The following is a 15,606-nucleotide window of genomic DNA, read 5'->3' on the forward strand; positions in this document are numbered from 1 at the left end:
TAGAGGTGGAGAGGTGGGAAATATTTGGTCCTATAGAGTGAATGGTGAACTTAAAGCAAGTGAGCTGCTGTCTAAAATGTACTCAACATGGTTTGCTGATAAGATGAAAGGGGGAGATATCTAGATGCCTAGGTGAGTTAGCGATCTGGTCTTGTTTGGCAAACAAATGCAAAGGAAAAATGGACAAGCGTAAGGATTTGAGCGAGTTTGACAAGGGCCAAATTGTGATGGTTAGACGACTGGATCAGAGCATCTCCAAAACTGCAGCTCTTGTGGGGTGTTCCCGTTCTGCAGTGGTCAGTATCTGTCAAAAGTGGTCCAAGGAAGGAACAGTGGTGAACCGGTGACAGGGTCATGGGCGGCCAAGGCTCATTGATGCACATGGGGAGCGAAGGCTGGCCCGTGTGATCCGATCCAACAGACGAGCTACTGTTGCTCAAATTGCTGAAGAAGTTAATGCCGGTTCTGATAGAAAGGTGTCAGAATACACAGAACATGACGGTTCAGAGCTGTTTTGACGGCAAAAGGGAGACCAACATAATATTAGGCAGGTGCTCAAAATGTTATCCCTGATCGGTGTATATTTACATTTACAGCACTTTGCATTGCGATTTACAGAAGTAATGTAACAAAAAACATAAAACATTGTTAGAAGGCAGAAACTCAGAGATATGAGGCTGTGTATGTTAAACTCTGTGCTATACTGGACTTTATGGCATGATAACAAGTTGAAATGGCTATCTGACATGATCATTTGTGGGCGGAGTTTCATTACATTAAGTCACTTTGTGGTGTTTATTAAGCGCTTACTTGCAGCCAGGCAAGGAGCAAGAAGAGCAAGCGAAAGTGCAGAGTGGAACAAAAGTACAGCTTTGCTTACACACACACACACACACACACACACACTTCCAAACAGTGCTCACCCACATATACAGTGCCAGCAGTACCTCTCTCTCTCTCTCTCTCTCTCTCTCTCTCTCTCTCTCCCCTTCCTCTCTATTTCCCTCTGACTCCCTCTCTCATTTTCCTCCCTCTTTTACCGCCCACTCTCCTCTCATATGACGCGGAAAGTTCTGCTTATGCACAGCAGTGTGTGTGTCCGAGCTTCACTCCAGTGCGTGATGGATCTCATCTTCACTACACATTGGATTTGGACCAATTTCTTTTTCCAATTACTGGGATGATTAAACTTTCTCAACAGGCAGCTTGAGTTTTTTTTAATTGCTTCTAAACACACACACAGGTGTGTGTGTGTTAGTAACCCTGCCTGAGACTATTCTTTTAGAGAGTGTAAGTTTTTTTTTTTTTGCCTTTTTGCAACTGTAAGACGACAAGCAGAAAGGCAAAGAGAGGCTGAGAGGACGCATGGACTTCACTCAGGCTCCTCAGCTGTTCTATTCTCGGTGTGTGAGAGTGTGAGTGTTTGTGGGTGTGTGCGACAATGTTTCGGACACTGATTGTGCTGCTGTGTTGTGTGGCGGCACTGCTGCATGTGTCTCCAGCAGCCGAGAGGATTAAAGTTCTCTTCACGCCAACCATCTGCAGGCAGCGCTGCTCCAATGGACACTGCATCAACTACTGCGAGAGAGGCAACATTACCACATTGTACAGCAATGAGGATGCGACACACACGTCCGGCTTTAGAGTGTGTAAGTACACACACACACACTCACCATATGCACCTATTACACATGCTTTTGTTTGAATAAACAAATTAATGGAACAAAACTTACAACAGCTCGAACTGAACAAAACAGAAACAGCTCCAAAAGCACAGAAGTCTGGTTCCAGGTGTTTTCTGCTTAAGTCTCTCACACACAGGCACACAGACTTTTACACACACACACACACACACACGGTATGTAACTATTGCACATACTTTTGTATAACTAAAAAAATTAACCGAACCAAACTTCGGAACAGATCTAACAGCACAGCAGTCTGGTTCCAGGTGTTTTCTGCTTAAGTCACACACACAAACACACACACACACAAACACACACAAACTTGTGCACATACACACATACACACAAACATCTGTGTGCATGTATGATAACTTTATGAGGTTTTTGGGAATGATTAGTTAACTCAATTAAACAAACACACACATGCATAAACATACAGCAGTCTGGTTCCAGCTGTTCCAAACTCAAGACACCTAAACACACACACACACTTCTATATAGAGAATAAAGTTGCATTTGAAGGTGAATACAAGTGGTCTCCATCCATACTATTTGTTTTTAAAGAAAGACTAAAATTTTTATTTATTGTGACATTAATTCCATCTTGTGTATATATTTACATCTTGTGTGTAAATTCTTTATCTGAAACCAGCAAGCTGCATGTAGTTAAGTACAGACAGACAAACAGACAGACAGACAGGCAGGCAGGCAGACAGACAGACAGACAGGCAGGCGGGCAGGCAGTTAGACAAATAGACAGACAAGCAGACAGGCAGGCAGGCAGACAGACAAACAGACAGGCAGACAGACAGACATTCAGGATGTTTACTATGAGTAGCTGTAAAAAAAAAATGAAAACAGCAGCAGTTTGCAGTATCCACATGAGATTATCCACTGACCAGACTTGGAGATAAGCTGTTTTTTTAGGAAGTGCAATATTATCTTTATAGGGCCATCCACAGTAGCAGATAGTGAGCCCAAAATCACAGAAGCGGTATCAGGATGAATGATGCAGGGTGAGAGGAATCACAGCAAGTCTAAAACACTATTCTAATCAGTACCTTGATACAGAACATCCTGATCAGTCTACATGTGTAGCATGAATACAATCTGGACAAACTATATACATCTGCTCTATTGGTACTGTCATGTGATTTATGCCTTCATAGTGACTGCACATTTTAACAACAAGGAACAACTTTTAATTCTTATCGCATTTACACTTAAAAAGAGCTGACACACTGCCTTCTACAATTTTGGATTCTAACAGCTCTTACACACCGGTTGCCTTATGGGATAGCGCAGTGAACATTGGCTCCAGAGGCTTATCAAAAGCATTAGGGTGTTTTGTGCCTACTGTTTTTTAAATGCTGAAAATTTGGACATACTGCTTCTTTGGAATATAGTTTTTCACCTACTATATAATGATGCAAGTGTCAAGTGTGACAGGATGAGAGACTAGCAGCAGTGCAGGATTACACATACAGCACACCAGACAGAACAGATTAGTATGGATGCTGTTCCTGTATGCCACAGTGATTTAAAATGGTATACATCATGAACAGAGCACAACTGGGGTCTAGCTATGACTGCCAAAATGTAACACAGGCCTTGGGACATGCTGGGACATAAAGCCAGACATAAGAGGTCAGGTAAGAAAGAGAGAGAGAGGGTGGAATATTTTCTGCTCTTGGTTAGTTTAATCTAGAAACCTGGAGATGTTGTGAAATTGTGCACAGCAGATTGGATACAGTCACTATTGATGCATTTACGTAGCTATTAATCAGACAACTGTGTTAATGTCGCTTAGTCTTTTATGCAGGTTATTCAGAATAGCTGTTACACCCAGTGCACTCAGCCAATTGGCCTTAGAAAAGTGAAGAATGATGGAGTTTTATATTTTTGTTGGATAACTGATTAAACAAAAATAGTTTTAAAAAACTTGGATTAAGGAGAGATGCTATAAATCATGTTCTTTTCGCCACAGTGTCATTATTTGTTGGCGTTTTTCAAAATTTTTGTAATTTTTAGAGCCCTAAGGGCAAAATATAATAGACATGGAATCTGACAAACATGATCTGACACCAGTTTGGGTATGACCATCACACCCATATATGGGCCATCTGGGCCCCAAAGATGGAAGCACACAATTGTTAGAAGGTCTATGTATGCTGTAGCTTTATAATTTCCCTTCATTCGAATCTGTTCCAGCATGACAATACTCCTGTATACAACGCAAGCTCCCTTAGCCAAAGTTCACTTTATTTATGCCATTCTAGCAGACACCCTTATCCAGAGTGACATACATTTTTTATCTCATTTTATACAACTGAGCATTAAGGGTTTTGCTCAAGTTGCCCAGCAAAGGTAGCTTGGTGGACTTGGGATTCAAACTCAACCTTTCTGAACAGTAATCCAACACCTTAACCACTAAGCCATCACATCCCCTTAGGTTGGAGTGTCCTGCACAAAGCCCTGACCTCAACCCCACTGAACACCTTTGGAATGATCTGAAAGCCCTGACTGAACCCCAGGCATCAGTACTTGAGTTCATTAATACTCTTGTAGTTGAATGAGCACAAATCCCCACAGCCACAATCCAAACTCTAGCAGGAAGGCTTTCCAGAAGTCTGGAGGCAGTTATAGCAGCAAAGGGGGGATTAAATCTGAAAAGGGACATTCTAGTTTCTAGTTAGAGGGTTAGGTGCCTAACACTTTTGGCCATACAGTGTATGTATGCCTTTGAGGAAAAAGGGTGAAGTTTAGCATCTGCTTTCCAGCTGAACTCATTTCTGAGCCAGAAAAGTATACACAGAATTGCAAATCTTTTGCATGGCACTTTTAAACTTTGCAAAAGTTACTATGTATGCAGTAGTGATGAAGATTTGACCCTTATGAAAACACACACACACACACACACACACAGTGTCATTGTGTCAACATTTCACTAACAAATCAGAAAGAAGATGTCCATATGTTCTTGCTGACATCATTTCCTTCTAGCAATGTTTATGCATCCTAAAAAGATAAATCACACTATTTTCTTACACACACACACACACACACACATGAATAAAAGTACACAGAAATGAGTATTGTGTGTTTCTGGGGACATCTACATATGCTTTCTGTCTCACTGTCTCACTGTCACACACACACACACACACACTGCACTGTATTAATGCTTGAATCGAAGAAGGAAAAACTATGGGAGGGGGTGTTTTCAGCTAAATTAAAAACACATGCTGCAAGTAGGCCGAGAAGAGATAAAACCTACATAGCACACTTGTTCACACACACACACACACACACACACACACACTGTACAGCATGAATCTGTTCATTTCAGGTCTTTACAATCCTCCTATTGGATTGCATTGTTGAATCGAGTGCAGATTTTTTTCCCTCTAATCCACTGTGAGCATCAATCAGTAACTCAATCAGCTGATCAGTCACAGTGAGCTGCCGAATAAATTTCAGACTCAGTTTCAGCTTCAGGTTTAATGTCATGTGCATAAAGAATGCTTGATGGATCTAAATACAGTAAAGTTCTTGTGCTACAGTTCTTGTGTACCACCAATCCAGACATGATGAGTAGCTCTTATACAGTACAAGAAGTAGCTAACTGTAAACATTGAACACAGACAAAAAACCATACAAGATTATTAATGTGCTATAAGTAAAAATTTCAGTAAACTGTAAACATTGTATGCAGTCAGAAAGTGATGTAGTGAGAGATATTGATAATACAGTAATACAGTAGAAGGACAGACAGTCCAGTGTGAATAAAAAATTATGAAGTCCAGTGCAGGGCTGATAGAGTGGGCTGTGCTAGTGGATATTCAATCCAATTCCATTTTAAATGTGTAGTGCTTTTAACAGTGGACATTGTCCCGATGCAGCTTTACAGAAACAATATAAATTCTACATTTTAAATTTAACTGTATACCTAATGAGCAAGCCTGAGGTGACGATGGCAAGGAAAAACTTCCTTAAATGATATGAGGAAGAAACCTTGAGAGGAAATCCGACTTAAAAGGGATCCCATTTTCAACTGGGAGACAATTCAATTCAATTTATTTGTATAGTGCTTTTGACAATGGACATTGTCTCAAAGCAGCTTTACATAAGTATAGAAACAGAGAAGTGGAAAAAAATATAAAGTTTAAGTTAAAGTTACTATTTTATCCCTATTTTATCCCTAATGAGCAAGCCTGCTGCAGCGGCGGCAAGGAAAAACTCCCTGTGATGATATGAGGAAGAAACCTTGAGAAGAACCAGGCTCAGAAGGGAACCCATCCTCATTTGGGTGACACTGGACAGTAAATAATGTGACTGTGTGATGGCTCTGTCCACAGCCGTCCCCTGGTCACAGGCTGTCCACACAGATCCATCCACAGCATCAGTGAGCACCACCAAGTGACGAGACTCCGACCAGAATTAGAGCCAGTGGTCACACTGGAAACTCAGAACACTGGGAGCTCGGGAGTGAGACGTATAGCTTGACAGAGAAAGACAGAGCGAGAGAGAAAGATATTGAGTATGCTAGTGATCATGTGATGTTTAAAGACAATGAGAGCCAAGAAGACAAAGAGAGCCAGAAGGTGACACACATGAAGGCTTCCAGGGACATAAAGCGTTCAACCACTTCACAGTCAGCAAACCTGAGCGACTTGCAAGGGTGGTTAGGCAACACCAAGAAGCCTTACTGAGGGCAAGAAGCCTTTATTATCACCACACATACATTACAGCACAGTGGAAATCTTTACTTCACATATCCCAGCTGAAGATGTTGGAGTCAGAGCACACGGGCAGCTATGATACAGCACCCCTGGAGCAGAGAGGGTTAAGGATCTTGCTCAATAGCCCAACATTGGAAATTGATGGTGCTGGGGCTTTAACCCTGATCCTATGATCAACAATCCAGAGCCTTAACCACTTGAACCACCACTGCCTCCAGAGTGTATGATTCAAAATAATTTCCCTTCTATACACACTGTTTTCTATGTGCATGAGTTAAGAATTACATATTTGGTAAAATAATATAACTGAAAGATATAACCTTCTCATGTAGCAAACATTTATCTACAGTGGGGTCCAAAAGTCTGAGGCTTTTGTTTGTTGCTTTTATTTTTCATTTCTTTTCTTTGACAACAACGTGAGTAGCATCTTTAATATATTCACATGGATTTCTGACCTTCTTAATATTTGGTCTCCCTTTTTGCTTTATTGACAGCGTGTGCTCGAGCTGGCATGGACTTTACCAACTTGTGCAAAACCTTTTGATTCATTTTAAATTAAATCCATCTGACTGGTGTCTGAATACATGGTTCAACAGAAGAGATTAGACAGGAGGAAAATCCGAGCTTGTCAGCAGTTAACATGGTCAATATCACACATTTGCTTACGTTTAAATGGGGAAATAGTGCAGGATCTAATGGAAAGATATTGAACATTTACATTCTTTGGTCCAAAAATTTTCTTTCAAATGTTATATGAAAAGCAAATCCCATAATAAACTGTGCACTATATAAAGTAATAACAGACACATCAGGTTAAAATTCTCCTCTCTCTCTCTCTAAAGATAAACACTTGCTCTCTCACTCTCTCACTCTCTCTCTCTCTCTCTCTCTCTCTCACACACACACACACACACACACACACACTGCACAACTGATCTGACTCAGCAAACAATCAGGTCTTGTTCCTTAAACCGTATGAGATCATAGTGATGTCATGAGATAGGGAGTGAAGCTGTTGTTTGCGTGTGATAAATCTTGGGTTTTTTGGATTCTACACAATCATATACACATATATCAATTTATTTTCTCTCGCTTTTTTAAAATTTTCTTTACTAACCTTGTGCCTTGTGCTGAAACACACACACACACACACACACACTTGGAGGACCAGGCATGATCTCCTCAGAGACAGATCTGTCATAAAAATGATGGATAATTGTGGACCTTGGAAAATGTTCAAGCTTTCACCTGGGCCTTGCTTATACATGTGTGTGTGTGTGTGTGTATGTGTACATATGCAAGAGTGAATGCAAAATAGCTAATAGAATGTTTTGGGATTTCACCACAGATGCTTTTGTACACACACACACACAAACTAATCCTTGGTTAAAGTCGGGTTTTGGGTGGATCTCCTCTTTTTCTTGCAAAGCCTGCCCAATGTTTTATTTGGAAAAAAACAACAAAAAAAACAAAAAAAACATTGCACTTTTCAGTACATTGTAGTGTTAGCTTCGAGTTTTATAAAGCTGAAGGTCTGAAGTGTCATTTACCAACATCCTACATGCATCATTTTGATTCATCGAGTTTTTAAGGAGGCTCCTGACCATGTGTATGTGGTCCTTAGTGGTACAAATGTGTAATCACAAGCAAACTGATTATGTGATGCTTCCATCCCACTTACTGTCAATAACATGTATCAGACAAAAGTTCCTAATAAATAATTAATTTAATTCTAATATATACAACAGAAATTCTATTCTCCTGGTGGTCCGGTGGCAGGATCCCACACTATCATTGCCGCAGCCTGGGTCCGATTCACAGAGCGCTAACCCAGCCACTGAAGAGTTAACTCTCAGTACCATTCCCAAGCCCGGATTAAATGGGAGAGTTGCGTCAGGAAGGGCATAAAACCTGTACCAAAATCAAAACGTGTGGACCAAATGATCCACTGTGGCAACCCCAAACAGGTAGCAGCCAAAAGAAGAAGAAGAAGAAGAAGAAGAAGAAGAAGAAGAAGATATGCAACAGGATTTCTACTTCACTGTTGATGCAGTTTACTTGCTTGACATTTGGACATGCTCCTTGTCATCTGAAACAAGCAATGCCATGAACAGTCAAATGAGCTTTTTAAAAAGGAGTGTTTACCATATATGGTGATTTGTGGGTTTTATGTGAATGATTGTTACTCTGGATTTCTCAGCGTTGCATATAGCTGCGTACTTGTTTGATGACAAATAAAACCCCGATATTGTAGACTTGCTGCAAGACTATGATGCTCATGATGAACATCCTTTCAACAAACCTACTACTATTTGATTTTGTTTTATTGTACATAGTACAAATATGGAAAAGTCATGATTTCTACATTGCAAAAACAATGGCAGCAGGTTAAAATATCTTGAATATCGTCAAATGTGTCTATTCTTATTAAACCATTTTATTTTTGTCTATTCCTAGACATATTTTACTATTTTTTAGCTTTAAATCTTATTTTATTGACAGATTATTTTGCTAATTTTAGGCATCAATTGTTTTGGCATCATTATCTGTCTGTTAGAACAATAAGACCATTCACAACTTTAAACTAGTGATATATGCCTAGAATTAAGCTTAATAATCATATATGATCATATTAGATTATAGCATGATAAAATATCAGATATTATCATTGGGTAAGATGTGATTTTTTTTTGCAGTGTAAATGCACTGTCCATTGTTACCGAGAAGAGAATATCTTTCAAGTCTGCAAATGCAAATAAAATAGAAATTTGCTCAAATGCTGGGACACATTTCTATTTAATTAATTCTTTATACATTAAATAACATGGAATACATTAAATAACATACAGAATGTTGAGCCTAAACAGCTCACACACATAGTGAAGTCATTAGATTCCACCGATTACTGTGTATTATGGTCCAGACATCAATTGTCCAAGAACTTTACTTGTCCTGTCCTGTAATAACACGTGTAGGTGTTCCTTATAAAGTGTCTACTCAGTGTACAGTATGTGACACCTCTGGAATGACTTTGATTCAATAATATGTATCTAAGTGCTCTCTCTCTATCTTTCTCTCTAGTTCTATGTCCCATGTTGTGTAAAAATGGAGGTGTGTGCATTCAGAAAGATCGATGTCTCTGTCCCACCAACTTTACTGGAAAGTTTTGTCATATCCCTGCATCTCCATCCTCCACCTCTTCCAACGAGATCGAGAAACAGTCGTCAAGCAGTACTTTGCCAGCCAGTCAGAGGCTGATGCGTTCGGAGTACGTCCTTCCCTTACAGTCTCGACAGCAGAACCAAACCAATGGTAAGGTGAACTAACTGCATTTAGATTGAATAGATACTGGGGGAAACTGACTGTGTCTCAATGTACAGTCAAATCCAAGTCAGTTATCATAGATTTGTCCAACATTTAACACAGAGACACACATACACCCCCAATACACAGTTTTTAACCCCATTTTTTCCCAATTTGATCAATTGCCAATTCCTAATATCTAGCTAGGTTTCAACAGCTACTAGTTGCAGGATATTTTCAATATTGTCCTTTTACAAATGGTAGAATATATATGGCATATAAATATATTTGGCAAATATAAATGACAGTACTTCCTATTATAAGACAATACAATAAACCCAATATAAGATTATTACACCAATTCCTAGGTTTTCAATCTACTTCTTTCAAGCTTTCATTTTCTTTATTGTAACAATATAAAGGTTAAGACAGTTACAAAGTGGATTTTCATCTATTTTAGTTAAGATGTAGATGTAGAAAATTTTACATGGAGTTTACATTATAGAGGTCCACATACTGCTAGTTATTTCACAAAAGAACTTAAACAGACCTACAATTAGTCAACGCTAAATTTCCCACTGGAATGAATAAAGTAATTAGTAAGAAAGTCTATCTGTTCTCCCATGATTTTCTCTTAATACTCCATTTTTCTCCTTCAATCCAAAGAGATGTGCTGTATGCAGATCGGCATCTATAAATTGTCCATAGTGTGAAAGGGTGTGTAAGTGTGTGTGATTGTATGCCATATTTATCAAGCAGGAAAATCAAGAAGAGACACATTATTACTAGCATGAGAGGTGGGTCGGGGGCTGGAGGTGATACTTGGACACTAGCACAACTGTCAGTCATTCCAGATTCACATAGCAAATGCTGCTCTCCTACACAAAATGAGTAAAGTTTGGCAAGGAGTCCTGGTCTTGCAATCTCATGATGATAGCGTAAAGGGTTGCACCACTCAAGTGCTTTCTAACATAGTTTAAAACATTTTTAACATTTCTCTCCAGGACGCTCATCTATCACTATCCATACTGCCTTATAACAACAATAATGGATTGAGAATTGTCTATGTTTGTATATTTTAATATGTAAAATTTAGCAAAATGTGGAAATCATAGCATTACTTGACTTTGTACTTCACTGATAACCCTTTATATAACTCGATTTCATAACTGGGCTATAAAGGCTACACTGGGCTACACACACTTGCATACTCATAACAAACTCCATATGGCTAAAGAGAACAGGCAATGATTATATTACGTCTTAATCTCTTGTTTAACCTTCTTCTAATCTTCACTACTTAGCAGCGCTAGGTTCTCTTGCCCCAGGTCACCCCATTACCTTTTTAGAGCAATAAATCTCAATATAAACCATATTGATGGAATTGGAGTCCCAAAAACCCTTCCCATGCTCAGGGCTTTCTTGCTCCGTCCATGAGTCTGTGTTGTTTACACTGACATCTTGCACAACTGAATTATTTTCACATATTTGGCTCATGGATACACTCTAGGGAGCACAGTAGATCTCAGTAGGCTGTTTGGTGTTATAAACAGCATTTTGTTAAACAGTTTATTTAACCAAGCATATTTTTATTAATGAATGCATGTATAGTAGGGATGAAACTGTATTCTTAAAAGTCATGAACGTTTTAGAAAGAAATAACTGTTATCAGTATGACATAATATTGCAAAAAAAAAATATTGTGGGTTTCTTCCTACCAGTGTTAATGTCTGGAATGAAATCTGAGCTGGCCTTTTAGTTAAAAATGTAAATAGTTAACTAACAGTGTGGGATGGAAATAATATTCAATGTGGTGTTTCAAAATTAATCTTAGATTGTTTTCTTCAGTCGTCATCACTCCTCAGGGAATAAATATAAAAAAATGATGACCTTTGGGCTTCAGATTGTTCAGCTGGATTTTCTTTATTTACTACTTGATGATTATTAGGGCTGACATGATAAAGTAGAATACAAAACAATGCTCAAAATTTCTTTCTTTCTTTCTTTCTTTCTTTCTTTCTTTCTTTCTTTCTTTCTTTCTTTCTTTCTTTCTTTCTTTCTTTCTTTCTTTCTTTCTTTCTTTCTTTCTTTCTATATGTATTAGCAGAACATTGCAGTAAACAATGATTAGGAATAATAACAATAAAAGTAAAAGTAAAATCAAGTAATAAAAAATAATGTAATATAAAAATAAAAAAAGGTATTTTTAATGTAAAAAAAAAGGAGCTTTTCTATTATGGTGTGTGTGTGTGTGTGTGATCAGGGTCTCCTCTAGTGACAGTTCGAGTGCAACATCCTCCTGAAGCAACGGTGAAGATCCACCAGGTGGTGAAGGTCACTTCAAGTTCAAGCTCGGACACGGTAGCACGATCAGTAAGCCTCTCAGGTTCCCGTGGCAACAGCGAACATAGCAGCACATTTCTGGCAGACAGAGCAGAGGCTCCACCCACTCTTGTCCAGGCCCAAACTTTCAGAGGAGACTCTATCTACACAGAGGCTTCTGGATTTAAATATTGCTTCAGAGACGTTCGCAATGGACAGGTGAGAAACACACTTGCAACAAGTCTTCACATTCAACAGGTCAACAAGAGTTTAGAAAACACACATCATGTCTTATAAGGTTAGACTGATGACATTGACATGCAGTATCTTTGCAAAAGCAGATTGATGTTTTATGTGTTACACATGTAAATAAAAAGTTAATAAAGGAATCCTTCTGTGTTTTAAAACATTTGTGACGATGACAAGGTGGCTGCTGTACTAGGAAAACTATTAACCACAGTGGCTTCAAGCCCTTCCCCATTACCTTACTAAAGGACATGACAAAATACACCATCTGCACTACCCTATTATTGATTATGCCAGGGGTGTCCAATCTTACCCGCAAAGGGCTGGTGTGGGTGCAGGTTTTCATTCCAATCAAATGTGGCTTCTGCTTGGTTGGAATGAAAAGCTGCACCCACACCAGCCCTTTGTGGATAAGATTGGACACCGCTGGATCATGCTATAGTAAGTACTATGATGTTTAGGGTGTAACTTGATAAAAAAAAAGGTAGCATGTGATTTAGGATGGACCCTAATGCAGCCACCCTCATAACTTAAGTGTAGTGATGCATCAGTACAGACACCGGTATCCATCTGATACTGTGCTAATACTTGCCCTAGTACCACCATCTTATACCATGTGCTACTATGTAATGTAAACCTAGTGTACTTTGAGGTACAATATGACATGACTGGCCATATTTTTCACCATTTATGAAGAAAATGTCCTTTAAAGGGGCCTATAAGGGGCAGTGGTGGCTCAGGTGGTTATGGCTCTGGGTTGTCTGGCCATATTTTAATGTGGCCATATTTATATTATATATTATATTTAATATTATTATATATTTATATATTTACAAATACCAAGTCAGATTTGTGTAAAGTGCAGTTTTGATCATCCCTAATAAACCTGCTGTTTGTCTTCCACAGTGTAGTTCTCCATTGCCTGGGCTCCGCAGTCAGGAAACATGCTGCAGGGGAGATGGTATAGCATGGGGAATAAAAGAGTGTACACTTTGCCCTCCGATATCAGGTAAGCCTAGGATACATACACACACATAAACAGAATAATATCCTCTCATCATGCAAATTAGCATTTCTCCTTATTTGTATGTGGCTACGATATTAAAGCATATTTGTCCCACCATAAACGTTTAATCTGACTTATGTTACTAGTGAGGTTTGGTATTAGCCTCGCAAAACACTTTCAACGCAATGTCCACAGTCCTTACTGTTCCAAATAAACTGATGTAAATGCTTAAATGCTCTCTGTATTGCATATGTCCTGCTAACATCAATCTGCGCTTATCACTCTGTAGTAGCAGAGACGTAATTAACAGCAAAAGTGAGTCATCATCTTTACGATTTTGTTTGTGTGTTCTACTGGACATTGTTTCTTTCGCCAACTACTCCTCGGTTGTAGAACAGAGCTGGGCTTTTTGTGTTTGTGTATGCATGTAAGTTCTGTCAAATGATCTCAGCTCGAACGTGTACAGCCCCCGTCCAGAAACACACAACACCTTCACTATGCTAGTGTTGAGACTATTTAGATTGAGAAGGACTGTGGGTTATGTCATTGAGTACAAGTCTGAGTAGAAGCCACTAGCACTGGGTGTGGTGTCCAGATTTTACAGCATGACAGACAACCCTGGTAGTGCTGTGGCCTTTGCAAATAAGCTGATTCTTTGACAGTTTTTTTTAACATTGGAGGCCAGCTTACATGTCTGCAAAACTGTTTTTCCTCCCAGTTTTGGAAACTCTGGACAATAGATCTTTTTAATGAAATTTTATCAGTATGCTCCAGGCCTACACATGCACCAAGAATGAAATGCATCTATTAAAATGTTGATGTCTTAGTTGTTGTACAATGAATCCAAATCCATCAAGATAAATAAAGTTGAGATGTCTTTTTGCCAATGCCTAAATATATAGGCAGATATCATGGCTGTGCAGCAGCAGGAAACATTACTGCCTCACAGCTCCATGGTTCCTAGCTTAATTTAGCTTGAGTGAGATCTGTCTGTGAGGGTTTCCTCCCTGTTGACTGGTTTCTTCCCACCTCCCCAAAACATGCCAGTTGGTGGAATAGCTATATTAACTTGCCCCTATGTGTGAATGATTACGAATGTGTGTATACATGGTGCCCTGAGATGGACTGGCATACCATCCAGGGTGAATTCCCACCTTACAAGCAGACCAGAATAAAGCAGTTACTTAAGCTGAATCATTATATATGTAAAGCTTTGCTGGATTTCAAAGCATACATAAATAAAAGTTTGTGCATAATTATTCATTTTCTTTAAGCTATAGAGTCAATCAACAACACCCTTGAGTGGTTTTGAGGTGGATGTCGTAGCTTAGTGGTTAAGACGTTAAACTACTAATTGTAAGGTTGAGAGTTCAAATTCCAGGTCCACTAAGCTGTCACTACTGGGCCCTAGCAAAGCCCAACCATCAGTTGTATAAAAATGGGATAAAATGTAAGTCACTCTGGATAAGGGTGTCTGCCAAATACCTAAAATGGAAAAAGAAATTAACTGATTGGAAATTAAAAGTGTCAGCTGTTGCTAATGAACTGAGTTCCAGTCAAGTGGGTCAATAAAATAGTTACTTAAGTTTTATTTTTATTACCAGCAAGCATACATTGTTATTACTACTTCTGCCCCATGTACTGCTTAGAACAGAATGGTTTTAATTACACCACAGAATAGTTCAGGAATATTAGCCAACCTAGCCAGCTACTTAAATGTCACTTGCACTTTCATGTTCCTTCAGGAGCTTCATATGATCAGTCTGCTAAGCTGTAGCCAGAGAGTACTAGCCAAGTCTCGTAATAGGCTAGCTGATATTAGGTGATCTACTGCAATGACATCACACAGTTACGATTGTGATTGGCTGTCATCACATATAAACATTTGGATGCAATTGCAGTAGGTGTTTATTGCAGAAATAGAAGTAAGGGAAAAATCTAAAAGGCGAGATGAAAAGCAGCTGAATGGATTTCAGTGCATTCTGGAAGTCATTCTTGAATTCTTCAAGTTTAAAGGTAAGTAGTGTTAGTGGATACCCACTATTAATTAGTTTTGACTAGTTACTGAGTCATACTCAGTCCTGGATGACCAGTTTTTATTCACTTGTGGGACAAAAAAAGAAGGCATGAAAATCATAAGATACATTTGTCTTATCTGGTGGGAATTCATGTAGAGCTTTTATTTTGGGAGGAAGGTTCTGGTTTAGGACCTGTAGTGTATGTATTTGAAAGTGCATCTGCTTAGTTTTCATATAATGTAGTAGTATGCAGTAGAAAAAGAGGCCTGACTTTCTTGTCAAGA

General features: G+C 39.0%; 1 protein-coding gene across 4 annotated transcripts in view; it reads left to right on the forward strand.

Moving 5' to 3' along the window:
* Positions 1-1,073: 1,073 nt before the first annotated feature.
* Positions 1,074-15,606, forward strand: part of LOC131351762 (latent-transforming growth factor beta-binding protein 4-like) — a 63,315-nt gene continuing 48,782 nt past the window's right edge. For 3 of the 4 annotated variants that reach the window (XM_058387305.1, XM_058387307.1, XM_058387306.1), the window contains exons 1-4: positions 1,075-1,649; positions 9,509-9,739; positions 11,994-12,271; positions 13,205-13,307. In XM_058387305.1, the coding sequence (XP_058243288.1) occupies positions 1,442-1,649; positions 9,509-9,739; positions 11,994-12,271; positions 13,205-13,307 (820 nt within the window). In that variant the 5' untranslated portion in view covers positions 1,075-1,441. Of the gene's footprint in view, positions 1,650-9,508; positions 9,740-11,993; positions 12,272-13,204; positions 13,308-15,606 lie in introns of all 4 variants that reach the window. The other variant, XM_058387308.1, reaches the window with a different exon arrangement.

The sequence above is a fragment of the Hemibagrus wyckioides genome, linkage group LG04 (assembly GCF_019097595.1).
Source record: "Hemibagrus wyckioides isolate EC202008001 linkage group LG04, SWU_Hwy_1.0, whole genome shotgun sequence".
Taxonomy (NCBI): Eukaryota; Metazoa; Chordata; class Actinopteri; order Siluriformes; family Bagridae; genus Hemibagrus; species Hemibagrus wyckioides.